Raw genomic sequence first — 21,884 nt, forward strand, 5'->3', positions numbered from 1 at the left:
CAGAGTGGTTGTAGATTTCAAGAAGCCAAACCATGGATTGGTACGTACTACTTTATTGCAGTGGGCACTTCATTTTATTTGAGGAGATTCACCTAAACATAGCAGCTCCACTACTTAACAAGGGACCATAAAGCATTACTCAGTTTTGGCATAAGATTAAGATTTTTCCGAATTTCCAGTACAGTACTTTTCTTCTAATAACAGCAGTTGATAAGCTGTTATCAAAAAAAAAAAAAAAAAGTGAATAACCTTCAAGTGCAGTTTCATAAGGTTAAAACAGAAGATCACAACTAATTAATGGAACTGTCGTCCTGTAACACAAACATAAAAAACTTGCATAGCTATATCTAAAGAAGTTTTAAGGCACTTAATCGATATTTCAGTGTCGACAAAGTGTTGGTTTGTTTTTTTCTTTAACTGCTTAAAGCTTTTCAAGCTGATTCTGGATACAGTCACTAGCAAGTCACCAGCAAGTACCATGGGACAAATTAGACAGCAGTTAAAATGATTTTTTGTAGTTCAGACCATGAGTCACTGGTTGGATCCTGTCATATGACATTCAAGTGTTAAAAATTTCAGATATTATGCATTCAAGACTTCATACTTCTCTAGTTCTTTCCTCAAATGTAACAAATTAGTTACATTAGAACTGAAATATTTGAAAGCATTCAAATAGAGATACTTGATTCTTTGCTATTTTTCTTTCCTTTTAAAACATCAGGACACGTATGTTTAGGCACGAATAGCCAAATCAATTTCAAAATAGCACAGATTTTTAACAAACATTTTCTTGTAAGGGAGGCATTTAGAAAATGTCACATTTCAAATATGTCACAGAACTGTAAAAGGACTTTATTCCACTGAAAGTTGATTGTCCAGAATTGTGGCACTTCATTCATTCAGATCTAACCAAGCTGATCTTCATATTGTTTACGAAAGCAGTCGCCAGCTGGGAAGAAATCCCAACACCTCTCTTGGTACATCTTCCAAACATAAGATTCCTGAAATAATGTGAACAAAGGGTACTTATTTTTAAACCATGGTAAGTTAACCCCGGTTTGTCTATCCTCTCCATGGCTCCTTTTAGGAAGACTGATGTGAAGTGATATGAGGCTGAACCAGCATGTCTTTGTTGCTCAATCTCAAGCCCAGGCTGTTTTGGGAGCAAGAAGCCAAGTCTCCCTGACAGTGCTGGCAGGGGAGGAAAAAAAGCCCCTCTCCTGCCAAAACAAAACTGAAACCAACTTAATGTTTGCCACTAAAAATACTTAAAAGATTCAGCAATAGGCTGATTCCATGCCACTTGTACTTGATGGGAGACAGAAGAATGCACGGTGAGATGCCTGAAAAGCTAGAGCCAGATCTGGGAACCAACTGCCTCTCCATTTGAGCGTCTGGCTTTGTAGGGCAACTTTACAACTCAGTGATCTCTCAGTGATGTTTCAATGTTTGATAGCCGACTTTTTTCCTCCCTTGTTTTCTACCTCTCCATTCTTTTTCACACTTAGTCATGAAGTCCCTTGACACATCTTTCACTCATAACCTTACATGCACACCTCCATGTTCTCATTGTCACCCACTCACGAGGTCATTCTCTTTCTTAGGCTGTCTCTCCTTCTGCTTTACTCGAGTTTCCTGCTCTCTGTTATAGCCACCCACTCTGATTCTCATTGTCTTTTTCTCCATAATGTTCTCCCCGCCTCCAGCTATTCTAGTCAGAAGCAGTAACCATAAGCGTTTAGAAAACATCAGTGGTTGCTGGGAAGGATAACCAGGAGGACTTCTGGACTAGGCTGAGGTCACCATAGAATTCTGGCTTGTTATTAAGCCACAGAGAGATGATGGGAAAACGCATTCAAGAGACTCATGGGACCATCTACCTATTCTAGAGAGTTTGTACCTCACTAGGTCTCAAGACTCGAAAGGGGTAATCTAACACAGGTGTATGATTCCTAATTAAAGGTATTTTATTTCTCACCTGACCCGTGTGCTCTGTTTCATCTTTATTAATCAAATACATCAAAAAGAACCTGGAACAAGAAAAAAAGATAATGAGAAAAAGTATCAGATACTTTGGTCAAGAAACCTAAGTTTACTTGGGTTTGCTAAGTTTAATTGGGTTAAAAAATGTTGTTTGGCATCATGCGATCTACGTTGCCTTTCAAAATCAGGGGAGTGTGGCATAAGGATACACACACTCATTTTCTAATGAGAACAAACATAAATCTCAAAATTAGTGTCTTTTTTTTTTTGTTTTAGTTGGAGTCTCACTCTTCACCCAGACTGGAGTGCAATGGCACGCTCGCGGCCACCGCAGTCTCAACCTGTTGAGCTCAGGCGATCCTTCCGCCTCAGTCTTCCAAGTAACTGGAATTGCAGGCACACGCTACCATGCCCAGCTAATTTTATATTTATTTATTGTAGAGATGAGGTCTCGCCAAGTTGCCTGGGTGGGTCTCAAACCTGCAGGCTCAGGCAATCCACTCGCCTCGGCCTCCCAAAGTGCTGGGATTACAGGCTGAGCCACCTAGCTAGGCAAAATTAATGTCTTTGTGATGAGAAATCCTTTTTACCATCCTTAAACCTTGAGCTAAGGTCACTTGCAAAGTAGTGTTTTGGTCACCATTTCATTGTTCAGAAAGTCCTAAGCTAAACAATAAAATGGTAGCCCAAACTCTTGCCAATTTATCCTCTCATAAAAATGTATAATTGAAATTATATGTGTCTCAAGAATATCTGTCATGAAAAAGAAAGTAACCTCACTGAGTCGCTCTGATTCTTCTAGAAGAATTATTTTGTTTTTCTCCTAGATAGCTGGGAAATGGTAGTATAGTTTCACCTGCTCTGTGATATGTCTCAGGTTTGAGTTTGTCTGTGACACATAAGTATCCCGGGAGAGACAGGGCTGAACTCTCAGTTCACATTACATGACCTCAGAGACAGTTTCTAAGGGAACCGGTCTCATGCCCTTCAGGAAGAGGATTGTGAAGCTGGTGGTAAGGAAGAGAAAGTAGAAATAACACCCTTCTGAGAGTAAGGAGAGCCTAAGCCCCAGATCTTGAGTTCTTTCAGGGTGGTACTGCATCTATAGCTTCAGGTCCTGGCTCAGAGTAGGGGGCTCCATGTATGTTAGTTGATTTCTCTCCTTTAGTAAAACTAGATTTCTCTCCTTTAGTAAAAAAAAAACATATATATATATATATATATATATATATATATATATATATATATATATTTTTTTTTTTTTTATATATACAGATAAAGAAAAAAGGTAGGGTCAATGTCTTTATTATATGTGGGACTCTGAAGTTTAGGACATCATTCCCTCCCTAGCACACTTGCTGGGATCTTCCCATTTACTTAACAAAGAACTGTTTTAAGTGGGAAGCTCAAACATGAATAAGCTGAGTTGTTTCACCTCAGGCTCACTACTAGAGGGGGGATAGAGACAGAAAAGAGTGCCCTGGGAAGGTGCAGAAAGGGTTCTAGCCCATTCTCCCACTGGTCTGTAATCCAGCGCTACTGACTTGGTCATGTGCTTTCTTCCATTAAGATATAAATGCTTTTAATGAGAATTAGTGATGATAAATACTCATGACATGAGAAACGGCATGCCAAAGTTATTTTGTAAAAGTTTGTGTTTTTGTCTTAAGAAATTTCTAGCAAAAAGATTTATCTTTGCTACTTCTTTTTGTCAATAACACCTTCTTCAAAGGGCTTGGGCCTTTTCCATCCTAAAGAAAGATGAGGACTTTCTAAGCAAATATAGAGATTTTTTTTTTTCTTGAAAATGATCAGTTATGGCCAGGCTCGGTGGCTCAGTCTGTAATCCCAGCACTTTGGGAGGCCGAGGTGAGTGGATCGCCTGAGCCCGTGGGTTTGAGACCAGCCCAGGCAACTTGGCGAGTCCTCATCTCTACAATAAATCAAAAAGTTAGCTGGTCATGATGGTGTGCGCCTGTAGTTCCAACCACTTGGAAGGCTGAGGCGGAAGGATCACTGGAACCCAGCAGGTTGACACTGGGGTGGCCATGAGTGTGCCACTGTACTCCAGCCTGGGCAACAGAGTGAGACGCCAACTCAAAAAAAAAAAAAGAAAAAATGATCAATTATATAATCTGAATTATCGGGTAATATAATCTATATACTCTCTATACGTTCTATTATGAGTTTCATAAGCTGTCCCTGGCACGTAAATAGGTTCAAGTAACTTGTTCTTATGTGAATGCTTTACCTTAGAGGAAGTGAAATACTCATTTATTGTCTGCCGATTGTTGCACCAGGTGCTGGGCTAAAGCAGTATGAAAACAGACACATCCCAAAATATCCTGTTCTCATGGGGCTTATGTCTTAATGGAAAAGGGCAGACACAGTGAGGTCTGGAAACCTTCCACAGAATTTAGCAACATGCGGGTCCCTAGCCCCCTCGACAAGAACAAATCTTGTGATGTGGTGGGGAGGAAGACCAGGAAGAGGTTCACTGGAAAATGGGAAGAGGAAAATTGGGGACAGCACAGACAGTTTTCAAGTTTTGCCAAAAGGGAAAAAGAAATAGGGTAATAGCTAGAAATAAAAAACGGGACCATAGACCTTTCTTGAGAATGAAAGAACACACCAGTATGGTGGTAGGAAAAGTCTAGTAGAGAAAGACAAACCGCTGGAGGCATGTGTGCTTGGGAAGGGATGAGACGCAATCATGGGTTGAGGGGCTGGCCTTTGCCAGGAGCAGGAACAGTTTCCAACACACAGCTCTGGAAATGTGGGAGAGGCAGAGCACATGGACAAGGATACAGGCTCCCGGAAGTTCTCTTCTGATCACTTCTTTTTCCACAGAAAAAGGAAGAAATCGCATCAGCAGAGGCTGGACTATATGATATCATTGGTTTGGTTACCCTATGACTCCCATCATTTCTAGTAACCAAGAGTACTCACAGGTAGTTGGCTAAGTTGTGCTCTTGTAATGTATGTGTTTCAAAACCATGAGGGGTCGTGTCAAAGTAGTCATTGCCAATCCCACAGATGAAACACTTAGTCTAAGAAAAATAACAGAGGCAGAAAAGGCATTTGTATGCGTGACAATACAGGCAGGAGGAAAAAAGGTCCCAGTCTCTATTGAATTGAGGGGCACTGAAAAAGATTTCACTTTCTAATCCCTTTTGGCTATGAGTCATTCATACCAGAGTGCCACATATCTAGCCGCTGGTTAGCTGAGGATGATGCTCCCTCTGATCATGGGACAGTGGAGGGGCTGCAGGCCTGGGAAGGGGGTGGGCAGAGCTGGGAGATGGCACAGAGAAGGGGAGAGGACAGGATGCAAAAGGCACTGCTCGTGGCCTTACCCTTAGCCTGCCCCTCGGTCTAGCCCTAAGTAATAGCAAAAGCTATTGTTTACAAAATCCATTTGCTATGGGGACATAAAAATAGGGCTGGAACTAGAAGAGCATTACCTCCATATCTTCTCGCACTTGTTCCTGCTGGTCTCTCAGTTCTCCAAAAGCATCAATAATAAGACCTGGAATTTTAAACACAAAGACTGACAAGGCACCTTAAATACTCTGTAGTGGTTCAGGGTAGAGGTGTGGTAGAAATGGCAGAGGCTACTATGTTTTGTCAAAAAAGCGAATTATGAAGCCAAACTGTTCAATAAAAGCAAAATTAGAATAAAGAAAAGCTACTTGTGTGTACTGTTCCTCGTTGCTCCTCCTAACTCCACCTCTCTGCCCTATGCGGTGCTGTTAGCTACTTTCTCCTTGGAACCCTTTTCCCTCCACCACCCCCTAATTGCTCTCCTATTTTGCTTAGACATTCGTCTTCAGTTTTTGTGGTGGGCTCTTCCTCTTCTTCTGGCCCCTCAGACATTGATATGGGTCAGGGTTCCTCCCCATTTCTTTGCTTCTTAGACTTCAACACTTAAACGTCTTACAGGTACCTCAATTTAGCACCTTCACACTAAATTCATCTTCTTTCTTCCTCCCGATTCCAGACAAGTTATTGACTAAAATATCAGCACCTCCCTCTACCCTCAACAAGAGGAAAAAAACATGTCACACTTTCATAACTCCTCTGCTCCTTCTGCCCTCATTGCCTGGGAGGAAAATGAGGGCAAGACAAGCCACAGGAGAGATCTTGGAAGCAGAGTGATATGGAAATAATTCAGAGTAGGGGAATGGAAGAAGGAGATCCTCCATATGGATTCTCAAGTTTCTTGTAACCATGCCTGGGTGTGTATTTGGCTTTATATATATAGTCAAGGCCTCATATATTGTAGATGCTCAATAAATGCTTACTAAATTAACAAGTGAATGAATTCACAAACTTCTTCGTAGGACAATTTAGTCATAGATGCAGGAAAGCAAAAAAGCACTAGATTAGATCCTGTTCACACTTAACATAATTGGCAACCATACCTTGGATGATGGCCAGCAATATGACAATGACAAAGAAGAAAAAAGTAATGTCGAAGACAATGCGATATATTTCATAAGGATCACCAGCAGGGTCTTCAATTTCATCGCCAATGCCGCCTCCTGCTCTCACTCCCACGTACATGTGGAAAAGGTAACACTAGAGAAGAAACATAATGGCAGTTCAGGTAAAAATCACAGAGTTTTGTTTTAGTAAGATGGTCAGATCATCCACATGAATAGACCAGGGTATGGCAACCCTGAACCAGGACAGAGGAGCTCTTCAGTAGTATTATTCATACCACCCACTGCTCTCCACTACACCCTCTGGTCAATTTGGTGTCCACAGAGACGGAAAGACTGTTGTTACATTTAGGTTCTTAAAATATTTTTGGCCCATTTTTTTTAAAAAAAACCATTTTGAATGACTTGATACAACAGAATTCATTTAAGGAGAGTATCAGTTTAAATATCTTTAAGCCCTGGTGACTATGGCATATGCCAGGTACTAGTTTTTCCGTATTTAATTTTTAGAGTGTTCGCTGTGGCTGCAGGCTGTGCTCTGGGAAAGGCCCCCTCTACTTCTCCTACATTCCTCATACAGCTTGTAGGGCAGGAATTCCTGCAGCCTCTTAGATAATAGACCTTTTCTCTCCTCCTGTTCTGCGTGTGTGACCCAGCACAGGCATCTGGGCACTGGCTCGCTGAGCAGGACACTCGCTGTCTCTCTACCAGACTGGATGGGCTAGACTCACAGGGAAAGAATAGTCTCAGGAATGGAAAGGCAAAAGCCATAGGCAGCTTGAAGACGGGTACTGACCACACTGGTGCTCTAGTGACTAGCATTTCTGTCTCATGAGGGTGCTTAGCCCAAGAAAGCATAAGAAGAGCATTTAGTCAGTTTTTAATCTGCTCTACAGAGAAATGATCACAGACTTGGGCAGTTCACTGTCATCTGTCCCTGAGACATATATTTTTTTTTCTATATCTTTTTTCCTGCAATCTAGTCAATATAAACTTCTGGAGACCCTACTGCAGCTGTGCTGCCTCACCTTGACCTATAATTTCCCACGAGGGTCTAGCCTGACAGGAATCCCCCAACCTCATCCTGCTGCTGTCATGTTCTTCAGCCTGTGGTGGCGGTTCTGAAAAAAACCTCTACTGGCTTGCTGAAAGAAACCAAGTACCTGATCCTGATCCATGGTGCTTTGCTCTTGGTTCTCAGAGACAACAATCAAACCTTGACTCCCATGGAATTTAGTTATAGGTCCACTCACAATGAGGTCTCATTTTTTACCCCAGACAAATTTAAATGAATGATGACCCACACTAGGGCCCACTAGGCTTAGCTACATGGTAATGAAACCTACTCCAGCACTCCTTTCCTCCCAGGACATTCACTTTCAGATGAGACAACCGTGTTCCACCCTGATCTCTACTGTGCTCTGTAACTCTACGACCCTCACTCAGTTCTCCAGACCTCCCATACACAGCCCTTCGTCCCCATGAGGCAGTGGGGCTGGGTGGGGCTGGGTGGCCCTGTGGCAGGTGGGCTCTCACCGTCATCATGTCATCACACTTCATATCTGGCTCATCATCATCTTCACTTTTGTTGTAGAACTTGCGGAAGAAGTTGAAAGCCACCACAGTATAGAGGTAGACCACCACAGCCAGGAGACCGACAGTCAGAACCAGCTGGGAATGAGAGGACAGAGAGGTGAAAAGGAATTGGGGTCTTCTCTGCCTCGAAAGGTTCATGGGAGACTCCAAGAAAACAAAGAGGAACAGGGAGGCCCAGCAAGGGGAGGGAAGGGTGAGGGTGAGGATTGGCCATGAAGATCGTCATGTCGTGTGCAGAGGAAGAAAGACAGGACCCTAGATAAAGAGAAAAAGGCTAATTGGGAGAAAGATTAGTAATGGGGTATTATAGGCTGAATTGGCTTTCCCTAAATTCATATGCTGAAACCCTAACCTCCAGTAACTCAGAATGTGACTGCATTTGAAGATAAGTCCTTTAAAGGGGTGATTTAGTTAAAATGAGTCTGTGAGGGTGGGCTCAAATCCAATCTCACTGGTGTCCTTATAAGAAGAGATTAGGGCACAGGCATAGAGAGAGACACCAGGCACAGGCACCCACAAAGGGAGGGTCATGTGAAGCAGCAGCAAGAGGGTAGCTGTTGGCAAGCCAAGGAGAGAGACCTCAGAGGAGACCACCCCTGCCGGCAACTTGATACCAGACTTACATCCTCCAGAACTGTGGAAAATAAATCTCTGTTGTTTAACAAAATACCAGTCTGTGGTATTTTGTTATGGCAGCCCAAGCAGATGAATACATAGGGTATTGGCTTGGGCATATGTAAAATACAAAGGTATTTATGTATTGAGTAGTAAAGGGATATCTATTTATATACATAAATATACACACACATTATATGTAATATATATTGAGTAGTAAAGGGATATCTATTTATATACATAAATGTACACATATACATTATATATAATATATATTAATTATATATATTATATATTATATATAAATTATATATATAATATATATAAATTATATATATCTATTTGTATACATAAATATACACACACATATCTCATATATATATACACACATCCCCAGGGATGGGATGTATACGAAGAGATACAAAGATCATCAAGGTAAGATCTTTGCCTTTAAGGAGCTACACAAAAACGGTGGCGGGGGGTGGGGTGTGTGTGGCAGGCTTGAGTGTGAAGATAAGCACCAGAAGAGATGTATTCAATGGCCTCTTGAGAGGAATAGAGACTCAAACCTTGGATAGCAGACCTCACAGAAAGCAGTTAGCTTAGAAAAAAGAGAAATGGACTTGGGCTTTGCACCAAGGGAATAAAAAAAGGCTTGCCACTTAGCAGCTGTGTGGTCTTGGGTGAGACAGCTTCTTTGAGCTTCAGTACGCTTATGGTAGAGTGATCAGAACATCTACCTTACCAGGTAATTGCGAGACTGTCACAGAACCTGAAACATGGCACAAGTTTGGCACATTTTAACTTCCTTCTTTCCTCACTGTCTCCCACAAACATGTTTAGAGATGTGAGGGGGCATATAATTGTTTCAAACATATAATTGTACTTAATGAGGGAGGAAATGTCACACAGTTAGAATCTGTAGACAAGGAGAAGCCACTGGAGGATTTTAGTATGGCCATATCCAGTCTCATCAATATCCAATCTTTTCTATAATATCAGAGTCAATCCCTTGATTATCTTAATCCCTTGATTAATTAGCTATGCTGATTAAATATAATATGCATATATTGACTATATAATATGGATGCATACATATAATATAGTGTGTATATAATAACTATATATAGTATATATATCTTAAATAGTTTTTTTTCTTTGAGTCACAGTCTCACTCTGTCACCCAGACTGGAGTACAGTGGCATGATTATGGTTCACTACAGCCTCAAACTACTCTTGGGCACAGGCAATCCTTCCACTTCAGTCTCCTGAGTAGCTGGGGCTACAGGGGGTATACCACCACACCCAGCTAGTTTTTTTTTGTTTTTTTTTTTGAGTTGGAATCTCACTCAGTCGCCCAGATTGGAGTGTAGTGGCCGCTCCCGGCCACTGCAGCCTCGACCTGCCGGGCTCCGGCAATCTTCCCGCCTCAGCCTTCCAAGAGGCCAGAATTACAGGCATGAGCTACCACGCCCAGCTGATTTTTTGAGTTATTGTAGAGATGAGGTCTTGCTGTCCAGGCGGGTCTCGAACCCGCGGGCTCAGGCAATCCACTCACCTTGGCCTCCCAAAGCACTGGAATGACAGGCATGAGCCACCACACCCAGCCAATAATTAGTTCTTCATTGGAAGCACATATGAGAAATACCTGGGGAGTTACTTGGGGAGTTTCTATCTACATACATTACATCTACTTGCTACCCCCAGTGAATGTATCAGATCCATGGAGGAAGGGGTCGACCTAAAAAAGGTCTCCAAGGTTATTCTGATATGTCCATCATCTTCCTTATCATCTTCCTCCCTTCCCTGGTTGATCTAAGTGTTAAGGGTCTCTGAATCAAGGTCTTATGTCTCTTATATGGCTACAGTTATATTTTTAATTGGCTACAAGTTTGCAAAAACCATCACTATTGGTTCAAGTGGTTGGCCAAGAGAGGTGCATTATATACCATGACACATTCCTTTCTGTCGTACACTACCTGTTGTTGGCTATTTTGCTTCCTATCCATATGTAGGTCCATCTGTTCTGGATCCATACAAACCAATACCTGTTTGCCGTTGTGAGTCACAGATGACAGAATAGTCCTCAATGTCTTGAAGCCCATTGCAATATCCAACAGGTGAGCAGCAAAGAAGAAGTTGTTGTAGTGGCCCAGGACGGACATGGTTGTATACCAGGCAAGGTAGAGAAAGGACTGTGGAAATGGAAGAAATTTAGCAGCTTTGTAGGCATTTATGCCTCATGATGTGCTCATTAAACCATTGTGTTTTTTTTCTCATCTTTGGGGACAGAGTGAGGATAGAGTGGATTTCAGTGCTGGGGTGCTATGAGTTGGCCCAAGTATTACCAAGTGAAGGTCCACCTGCCTTGCACTATTGTACAAGAGATGTGTACCCCTAGCAGATATAAGCCTCCCAGTCTTGACAAGCAATCTCTGAATCTATCTGGTGGCCTCCATAGCTTGTTTCCCTGTGGCATCTACTGACATCCCTGACCTGGGGTGCAGAATCTTGTTTTTCCAGGTGCAATACTTACATTGTCAGTAAAAACAACCCCCAGCTTCCAGATATGGTACTTCATGTCAATGGAACTTAGCCTAAAGAAGAACAAATAATTTTAATTTAAAAATATAAATGTCAAGGTTTAGTTAAGTGTTTATTAAGGGGAAAAAGTAAGTTTTTCTCTCAGGTTTAATAACCTAAATATGGCTCTGAGCTTTATCAAGTTGTATGTGTTCCACTTGAGACAGAGAACAGTTGAATCACACATCCTGAAATTTTAATTAGTCTTTCTCTTTCAGCTCTGTTGGGCATGAAAATGGATTGATGTTCAAAATTTTTAAACAGTGTTCTTCTAATATGTTAGAACCTAGAAGAAACACCTAAGCCAGACCAGAGTGTGAGAGAACAAAGACACAGTTGTGATTTTTTTCCATTGAGCAACTGAAAAAGAGTAGGAAAAAAGAAAAGGATCTATTTTAGCTACTTTGGACTTTAACACCTAAGCTCTGTACCATGACACAAGAGAAGCCGCCTCTGCTTTGGTCTCTTCTACTGGGCTAAAGTCAAGGGCATTTTTGTCCAAACCCAAGAGTTCAGCGATGCGCTCTGCTCCATAGAGATCTCCATACTTGTTGATCACCTGAAGCAGAGGATGACAGGATGAGTTCCGGTCACATACCACCAGCCAAATCTTCCCTAGCTCTGTGGTCTTCAGGGCTTTACTACCCTCTGGGCTCTTTCAAGGGGTTGATTAAGACATGATTCAAAATGCAACATAAAAAATAATCTCCCGAGAAAACAAAAGCAATGAAGACAACTGCTTGTCAAGCTGATAAAAACCTAGTGGGCAGAAAATGACCAGGATTGTGTTAAACACTGTTTAAGGCAGATATATGTAGGAATGAAACAAAAAGTACATGTGTTCATATAAAGCCCCTTCCTGACTTTTTCCTCTTGAGATACCATCGTAAAAGTAACATTACACGTATTCATGTTTGCATATGGAGAACTTAAAAATATAAACACTACATTTCTTTGTGATCATGGAACTCATCCCCACTGACAAGGCATACCTTTCTCTTTACAAATTTGTCCCAGTAGTTATTAGGAAAAGATCTGAAAAAGAAAAGAAAGGAGATTCTTAATTCTCCACATCAAGGCAAATACATCAAGACGTTTTCCATTTTGAGTCTGGATCTGTGATCTTTTTGGTTTCTGTCTTGCTTACTAAAAGAATTCAAGACTTGATTGAAGTTCAGAGTCATCAGAGGGCTACTGACTTATGGTTCCACTACTTTGTATTGACTTCTGAAACACGTGGAAAGCCACTCTGCATTTTTTAAAAATCTCTAGATCATGGTTAAGAGCCAGGAACTGAGATGACAGACTAGACAGAAACACACGTATGTTTCTCAATCCTTTCCCTGATTTCAGTATAACCAGAAACAGAATTCTATAGGAAACGTGCATTCCATTCAACGAGTCACTACTTTATGTCACTAACTGAGGTAGGTACTGAGGATACAGGGTGTAGTAGAAAGTGTAAACAGGGTCTCTAACTTTATAAAGTTTCCAGTCTGGGAATCACCTTTACTTAATTTATATCTATATATTTAACTAAAGTTCTCTTCCACAGAACTCCTGGGGCCTGCTTTCCTCAGGGAGTTAGATCCCCTTTTCCTTTGTAGGTGGTTTTTTTGTTCCATACTATCTCTAACCTCACCAGAGAGGTCTTCTTTCTTCTGTCTGTAGCTTGTATCTAGCTCCGCTGCAAAGTTTCCTTTTTGAAAAATTTAAGACAAATTTTATTTTTATTTTTTAATAATAGAGGCGAGGTCTCACTCTGTTGCCCAGGTTGGTCTTGAACTCCTGAGCTCAAGTGATCCTCCCACCTTGGCCTCCCAAAGTTCTGGAATTAAAGTTGTGAGTCACCATGCCCAGCCAGCAAACAATTTCTTTTCTTTTCTTTTCTTTCCTTCTATTTTTTTTTTTTTGAGCCTGAGTCTCACTCTGTTGCCCAGGTTGGAGTACAGTGGCACGTTCACGGCCCTTGCAGCCTCAACCTGCTGGGCTCAGGCAATCCTTCCACCTCAGACTTCCAAGTAGCTGGAACTACAAGTGTGCACCACCACACCTGGCTAATTTTTTGATTTACTGTAGAGACTAAGTCTTGCCAAATTGCCCAGGCTGGTCTCGATTGCCCTGGGCTCAGGCAATCCTCTTGCCTCAGCCTCCCAAAGTGCTGGGATTACAGATGGGAGCCACCACGCCTGGCAGTAGTTTCTTATTGTTAAAGTCAAGAAGGAACTATCATCTTCAAGAATGTTGGCAAAAACTGCTTACAATACTTTTCTCCTATCTAAAATTACTGAATTCTTCCTGGGTGGGTTCCTCATAAGTTGGATTGCAGCCAGCTATCCTCTGTCCCTTGGTGTATCCATTCTTTTTCTTTTTCTTCTATTTGAATCATTCTATTTGCTCCTGGAGCACAACAGTTCCCTATTCTATAAAGACCACCCAAGTTGGTGATGAGGAAATGGGAACCTCCCTCTATTCACAGACCTCTCAGAAGAATAACCCTGAACAAATGCCACCTCTTCCAACAGGGTAGCAGTTTAAAAAAAAGATTTTTTTTGTTTGTTTTTGGTTTGTTAAAGCAATTGCTTTGTCTTAAACATCTAAATGCCAATTAAAAGCAAAAACAAATGCTGGTGTTACAGAGTAAACTGCTACTAGATTTTATCTCTGGGGGATAAAAGGAACAATTATTTTTACTATCTTCTTTATGCATTTCTCTGCAACTTGATTCCCCGCCCCCATGTATTGCATTTAGAGTTGAAAATCATGTATTGCATTTAGAACAGAAAATAAAAATCAAGCCATGCTTTGTCTGCCAAACTGATAGCTCCTTTCTCTTAAATTTTTTTTTTTTTTTTTATTTGAGTTGGAGTCTCACTCTGTCGCCCAGACTGGAGTGCAGTGGCCGCTCCCGGCCACCGCAGACTCGACCTGCTGGGCTCCGGCGATCCTTCTGCCTCAGCCTTCCAAGTAGCCAGAATTACAGGCATGCGCTACCATGCCCGGCTGATTTTTTGATTTTATTGTAGAGATGAGGTCTCGCCGCCAAGGTGGGTCTCGAACCCGCGGGCTCAGGCAATCCACTCACCTCAGCCTCCCAAAGGCGCGGGATTACAGGCTGAGCCACCAAGCCCGGCTTCTCTTAAATTCTTTATACAACTATTCTGTAACATACAGCTCAACTTTGGTCATATTTTGTCCTAAGCAGAAAATTCCACAAGTGATTGTGAAAGGTCAAGGACCGCAGTCTCTGGGCATGACACTTTTATAGATATGATCTTATCTTGGTCTAAGCATCCTGAATTTCTTGTCCCCTGTCTATAGGTACACATGCTCCTTGAGGGTAGAAAACATATTTTACTTGGTAATATTCCTTAAAGTGTGCCATAGAGAACAGACCTTCAGAGGGAAGTGCACAACTAAAGAATGCATCTATATATAAATGTTCAGGAAAAAAATACAAAATGGTCAACCCATGCAGTAATCAGGGAAACGTACAATAAGGCACCATTATACACTTACTAGATCAGCAAAATTGTCTGATACTAACAAGTGCTGTCAAAGTAATAAAGAAATGGAAACTCCCATATAGCACTGTTTGGAATGTAAATTGGAACAAACATTTTGCATGTCCTACTATTCAGTAAATTCCTTTCCTGGACCTATACTCTAGAGAAATTCTTTGACTTGTGCATTAGTCATAAGGATGTTCATTGTAGCACTGTTTATAAAAGCCAGAAACAGAAAACAGTTGAAACAGTCACTGTCATAAAAATGGATACATATATAATATACATAAAGGAAAATGCTATGGCTTTGAAAAAGAACAAACTCTAGCTATACATATCAACATAGGTGAGTTTCCATATATCATACTGATCAAAATATGCATGACAGTATAATGTATATAGCAGAATTCCATTGCTATAAAGTTCAAAATAGTCCAAACAAAGCAACATATTTAGGGACAAATACCTAAGGGGGAAAACTAAAAAGCAAAGCATTAATTAATCCATATCACTAATCCCTAATGAATATTAGGAACATAGTTTGGTGGTGCTGGGAAGATGTGATTAGGGAGGAAAATACAGGAGACTTGTAAGCTCTCAGCAATGTTCTATTTTTTAATCTTTTTTAACCTTTTGGCACATATACATTTTATATGCTCACGTGTAGGTGTGTTTAAGATAAAAATAAAAATTTTTAAAAAGAAAGCTCTCCGAGACATATGGTTAATTAAAAAGAGCAAATTATAAAACACTACAAGTACTTCGATGCCATTATTGTGAAAAAAAAATGAAAGGTTGGTTTATCTAAAATTTTAAAACAGCTATTTATTTATACATTTCCCTACTCATGGATAGCTAAGCCACTTCAAATAAAAAATGTTAGCAAAGATCTCTGTCAGGACATTTGGGTGTATTTGTCTCATTATCTTCTTAGGATTAGTTTCTCGAAATTGAACTTCCAGTCGGGCTTGGTGGCTCAGCCTGTAATCCCGCACCTTTGGGAGGCTGAGGTGAGTGGATTGCCTGAGCCCACGGGTTCGAGACCCACCTGGGCAGCAAGACCTCATCTCTACAATAAATCAAAAAATCAGCCGGGCGTGGTAGCACATGCCTGTAATTCCAGCTACTTGGAAGGCTGAGGTGGAAGGTTCGCCGGAGCCCAGCAGGTCGAGGCTGCGGTGGCTGGGAGAGGCCACTGCACTCCAGTCTGGGTGACAGAGTGAGACTCCAACTCAAAAAAAAGAAATTGAACTCCCTTCTTACTGGGACTTTTAGACCATATCACCTTGTACACAGACACACACATTACCAATAATTGCAGAAAGCTTACCAAAGGATTAAATTACTTAATAGTATCCTGAACTCCTGTAACAGAATGACAAAAGGTCAAAAACAGCACCTAGTGGTTTTCCTTATTTTTCCTTGTGTGAGGAGATTGGCAGGGACAGACTTAGAATTTGCAGGCTCACCTTTTTCTGTGCCCTAAGTGAAGAGCCTTCCATTTCTAGTGTCTGCAATAAAACATGCTTAGTTATACCTTCACAGACCTGCCTCTCAGTTCACCTGGTCATCTTTGAAAGGTCAGGGTTGTTGTTTCTAAATGTGCATATCTTAGTTGGCACAGTTAAGAGTTTCAACGGTCACATTTGCCCATATCTTGAGCTCTATTTATTTATTTTTCTTCTACCATATCAATTTATCTTCTAACTCTATTTTGTGAATAAACTGGCATTAGAGCATGGCATGACCATTTTTCAAAAATTAGGGAAAAGAGGACGAGTAACAGCTTAATGCCTACCATGTGCCAGGCAAGTACCAAGCATTGGATATACATTCATTAATCCTCCCAGGACTTTAGGAGGTGGTATTCTCATTCCTCTATTACTGAAGAGGAAACAGAGGCTTAGAAGGTTTTATTAGCTTGCCCAAGTTCATAGACCACTTAGTTGCAGAGCTGGCTTGATGTCTCTCACCTACCTATCTACCTGTAGAATCAGTGCTCTTTCTACCACAGTACCACACACCTACCAGGAAGGAAGGTTTGCTTCCAAAGGTCTCAACATCCCTACCCAGTTTGCTCTACTTACCTACTCATGCCACACATCAATATTATGTTGGGAGGAGGTCTGTCATAGTATTGTGTGCTGTGGGGTCTCTGGAGAAGCTAATCAGCTTGACCTCCAGACCCCTGGGCCACTTTAAGCCCTGGAAACACCATGTGACCTGAACATGGAAATCCAGTTTCAGCAATATTATACTGGACTGTCCTTCATCGAATATGCTCAGCACTTCCTGATAATATCCTCTGTCACTCATTAAATTCAAAGAGATATATACAAGTGCTTGAGAGGCAATATGCTATTTTATTGAAGAGGCAAAAGAGAAAAGCCCCAGAAATCAAAGGAAAGTTTATATTAACCATTTTCCATGGCTGGGGAAGAAAGAGTTATTCCATATACAGTCACGACTCTATTTTCTTTTTAGGTTGAAGTGGAAGGACACTTACGGTGTGTTGATGACCAAGCGGTCCCACTGCCCCTTGATGTCATCTTCAGATGGCTGTTCAGTGATATATAGGCCATCAAACTCCAGCTTCCTGGCAATTTCTTTTTCCCTTTTGAATACCACTAAAGGGACCTAGGAGTAGGAAGACACTGGTTACTTGGAGAAGGCCTTATGATTAAAGCACCTGCTGCCAGACATTTGTCACAAAGTAATCTTCCAACTTCAGAGCAGCAGTCTCCTTATAGTAGAATTCTTAGGGTGTCTAGTTGTGGGATCAAAGTCAAATAAATCTCTTCTCACTCCTTTGGCTATATTCCCTCCTCTTCAAAGGCTGATCTGATTTGGACTCCCCTTTAAAGTTTCAGTTAAGTAGCTGATATTATCACAAACTAGACTCCTCAACCCATCCTGGTGAGAATGCCATATTAGATGAGTCCCAGGGCTAAATGAGTTAGGTTTCCTAAGACTCCTAGGCTGGAGTTGCACCAAGACTCAGAATGGCCAGTAAACTATTCTAGAATAGATTGGCCAGTCACAGGAATGTGATCAATTTCCTAAACCCTTCAATGCACATTGTCATATTTATCTTGTGGCTTTGAAATTTAGTTAATGAAACATAGTTTGGTAGTTAGAATGAGAGATTCAGTGGATTCTGTACACAGTCTTTGGGTTCTGTTTTGTTTTTTTGAGTTGGAGTCTCACTCTTATGCCTAGGCTAGAGTGCAGTCCCACACTCATGGCTACCATAGCCTTGGCACACAAAGCTAAGGCAATCCTTCCATCTCAGCCTTTCAAGTAGCTGGAACCACAGGTATGCTCCACTATACCTGGCTAATTTTTTGCTTTATTTTAAATAAAGGTCTTGTCAAGTTGCCCAGGCAGGTCTCAAACCTCTGAGCTCAGACAATCCTCTTTGCCTCCACCTCCCAAAGCAATGGGATTACAGATGTGAGCCACCACACCTGCTAGTCTTTGGTATTGAAATGTTCTTCCTGAGATTCTCTTTGTAAAGAGCTCCTGCCAGGCAGTGGCACATTTATTTGTTTCCTGTTATTACTCCACCTTTTCTTATAAGCATAACTTTAATTTTAGACTAGATATGGTAGCATGACTAAAAAGAACTACCACCAAAGGGAAACACAGAAAGGGAGAGGAAAATAATCCACTTGTCCTAACCATCATTAAGCACCCAAACACTTCAAACATGGGACAGAGTCAATGAGGACAGAAGGTACTGCTGAAACCCCCAGGAAATGAGAAATCAGAATAGCCAGAGCTCCTCTAGCCAGAGAACCTGAATTGAGATCGAGCCAGGGTTTCTCATGCAGCTGGGATTCCGCTGGTTACTTGGTGACATCCTCGAGACCTTGGCCTCCAAACTCTCAAAACTTATGATATGCATATATACCCTATGGTTATTTCCAAAACAAAAGGACAAAATTCATATAATAATTTGTAAAAAGTTACCTCTTGCCCCTCCCCCTTTTAAAAAAGCGACTTAACAACACTGAGGAAATAAAAAACGAATGATGGGACGGTGGCAAAGACTAATAGGCATTGCGCAATGTGAGGAATCAGGGATCACCATCAGGTAATGAATGAGGTGGAAAGGGAGCAGAGCTAAGCTTCTCTGACTAGTCTCGGTTGTACTCAGAAATGACTATGAAGAACAATAATCATACTAAGTCTTAGAGCAATGCTGATCTCTGGGACTTGAAGCATTCCCCTTCAATCTTCTAGGAGTTTGTATACCCTTGTAAGGAGAACTTCCACATTTTTATTCACTAGACAGTGTTCCTTTTTTATTTTCTCTAGGTCACCATGATATCTCCACCCTGCTCAACAAATTGAGCTCTAGGATTTCAAACTAAGGAACACTAGCGAACCACTTGAGGGTTGACCATGTCCAGTGTGCTGGGTACATTTATGCATATTACTTCATTTAATCTTCCCAGCAACTTTGGGTGTTATTACAGTACTCGTTTTTATAGATGAGAAGACAGAGGACCAGGGTGATGAAGAATTGTGAACTCTAGCTGGGCTCGGTGGCTCAGCCTGTAATCCCGCGCCTTTGGGAGGCTGAGGTGAGTGGATTGCCTGAGCCCGCGGGTTCGAGACCCGCCTGGGCAACTTGGCGAGATCTCATCTCTACAATAAATAAAAAATTAGCCGGGCATGGGAGTGCACGCCTGTAGTTCCAGCTGCTCGGAAAGCTGAGGCGGAAGGATTGCCGGAGCCCAGCAGGTCGAGGCTGCGGTGGCCGGGAGCGGCCACTGCACTCCAGTCTGGGCGACAGAGTGAGACTCCAACTCAAAAAAAAAAAAAGAGTTGTGAACTCAACCTAGGCAGCTTGGTTCCAGAATCTATACTGTCATTGTTACAATAGAATTCTTAGTATGGCCCAGAGCACCTGGTCTTTCCAGCAAGACAGAAAGGACCACAAGGAACAGGAATTTATTTCCTGGATGCTTCCCAGGAAGAAGATGGCTTAGTGTATAGTCAGGGAGACTTCCTACACTAGAGAAGGAAGAAAATATATAATGAGCAAGGTCGTGAGGAAAATAAAACTGTGCCGCAATAGGACTAGAACTGGACTTAGAACACCAGAAATGGAATGACTGAAGATTGATGTAACCGTAGTTGTGTCCGAAGATAGTCCCAGTGATCCCTGCCTCCCAAGAGTATTTATGCTCTTGTGTAGCTCCCCCTACCCCTTGTAACAGTGAATGTGGGCTGGCCATGTGACTTGCTTAAACAACAGAATGTGGTGGAATTAAAGCTGTGCCAGTTCTGGGCCTACAACTTAAGAAGGACTAGGCACTTCTACTTTTGTGCTTGTTTTGGAAAGCCATCATGTAAGAAGTACAGCTACCCTGCTGGAGAGATCAGGTGGAGAGGCCACATGGAGAAGGAGATGCCCTGAGTCTACATGGAGAGAGAGGGAGGGAGGGAGGGGGGTTGGAAGGAGAGGGTGGGGGCAGAGATACCCAACTACTCCAGCTGAGCCAGCCTTCCAGCTGTTCCCCTGCCAACCCCTGCCAAGGTGCGGGTGCCAGGTGTGGGAATGAGCCATGTGGCCATGCCAGCCCAGCTGAGCTCCCAGACGGGTGAAAATGCAGTGCCTTCACACTGGAGTGGAGGAGCTGCCCAAATGTGCCCAGTTAGCCCATGGAATAGGAGAGAAAAAATGGTTTCTCAAACCACTTTTTGGAGTGGTTTGTCAAGCAGTAGCAGTTAACTACAATAATCATACATCAATAAGTTTTCTTCTAAGATCTCAAATGGTTACAACCTAACAAAAAGGTATTTTTATAGACCTTTCAGCATCAATTCAAAGATCGGAAGAACCTCTGTGACTGGCTTTCCATGTGACTTAGCCTGATGATGACTCTAATTCTATGAAATTCAGTGAGAAGTGCCTGAAATGGGACGCCAGGAGTAAGGCTTCTCAAATTTGAATATGCATACAAATGGGCAGGGGTTAATGTCAAGCTATAGATTCTGATTTAAAAGACCTGGGGTGATTCTGCACCCCTGCCACTTTAAGAACCTTACTCTATCAGCAAAGTCTGAGAGCAAAGGGCTGGCTGGGCTCTAAAATGATGCCTCCAGGAGTCAGATTAGAACCAGGGCAGCAAGCAGCTCACCTTCAGGCAGTAATAGCCTACTACGCAGACGAGAGAGATGATGGTATGGACAATGGCCAGTGCCCGCAGTGTCGGTGCCATATACCCAGTGCTCTCCTGTAGGACAAAGAACACCATCGCTTCTTCCTCTTCCTCGTCATTAAAGGAGTTCCACAGATTTGCAACATCCTCTGTCTCTTCTTCTAAAGGTTCTTCAGTGACCTGGCCCGAGACACACACTTACGAACATCAGAACGTGCCTCAATCACTGGGGTCCCCTCGCATGTTTTACACTGTGAGCATATGCTGTGCAAATAGTAGTGACTCAACATCACTTGCTGAATGAATGAGATTTTTAGGTAACTTATTACTAAGAATCTCCCAGTATCTCTAATAATTACAAACACAATTTTAAAGAAGAGACAAAATCTATCTCTTGAAGATAAAGCAAAAAATTAAAATTAGGGAAATTTTAGTACATATGCTGTAATCCCTATGCCTCAAAAAGGAATCTCTGTAATAATGCTGTGACCTGAGAGGAGGCTAAGACACAAACATGCACAAGCTCACGCAGTTGTGGGATGCCTTTACCCTGACCATTTTCCACTCTTTCTGAGATGCCATTTACATTGATGGCTTCAACGGTCATTCTTAAACATTTGACTCAGATCTACACATGCAAGATTCACTTGCCAATGTTCAAAATCTTCATTTATCTTGAGTAGTTCCTCTCTTCCCAAATCTTGTTAATTCTTCCTTCATAATAATGGTTCTAACGTATGGTCCAATAACAATGGCTCTTGGTTACCTTATTTCTCAGGTAAGAACTATATTTATTATTCATCCTGAAATACCTTTTGGTTCCCAATACAGAGTCTAGAACATAATAGATGATCAACAAATAACTGAAGATTAAGTTAAGCAATGACTGAAACAAGCCTGAACTATTGAAACAGTCCTCTAACTTGCTCTCTTGTCAGCAATCTCTCCATTCTTCCCATTGCTGAAGATTGTATTCTTTTCCA

General features: G+C 41.7%; 1 protein-coding gene across 2 annotated transcripts in view; it reads right to left on the bottom strand.

The window, feature by feature from the left end:
- Positions 1-36: 36 nt before the first annotated feature.
- Positions 37-21,884, bottom strand: part of RYR3 (ryanodine receptor 3) — a 160,337-nt gene continuing 138,489 nt past the window's right edge. For both annotated transcript variants that reach the window (XM_008050522.1, XM_008050521.1), the window contains 12 exons: positions 20,881-21,081; positions 17,235-17,365; positions 12,215-12,257; positions 11,654-11,781; positions 11,176-11,236; positions 10,688-10,834; positions 7,965-8,099; positions 6,408-6,564; positions 5,448-5,512; positions 4,933-5,033; positions 1,979-2,030; positions 37-1,001 (listed from right to left, as the gene is read on the bottom strand). In XM_008050522.1, coding sequence (XP_008048713.1) covers positions 906-1,001; positions 1,979-2,030; positions 4,933-5,033; positions 5,448-5,512; positions 6,408-6,564; positions 7,965-8,099; positions 10,688-10,834; positions 11,176-11,236; positions 11,654-11,781; positions 12,215-12,257; positions 17,235-17,365; positions 20,881-21,081 — 1,317 coding nt within the window. In that variant the 3' untranslated portion in view covers positions 37-905. The remainder of the gene's footprint in view (positions 1,002-1,978; positions 2,031-4,932; positions 5,034-5,447; positions 5,513-6,407; positions 6,565-7,964; positions 8,100-10,687; positions 10,835-11,175; positions 11,237-11,653; positions 11,782-12,214; positions 12,258-17,234; positions 17,366-20,880; positions 21,082-21,884) is intronic.

Source organism: Carlito syrichta, unplaced genomic scaffold (genome assembly GCF_000164805.1).
Source record: "Carlito syrichta isolate Samal-C Ts95f unplaced genomic scaffold, Tarsius_syrichta-2.0.1 Scaffold148494, whole genome shotgun sequence".
NCBI classification, from domain to species: domain Eukaryota; kingdom Metazoa; phylum Chordata; class Mammalia; order Primates; family Tarsiidae; genus Carlito; species Carlito syrichta.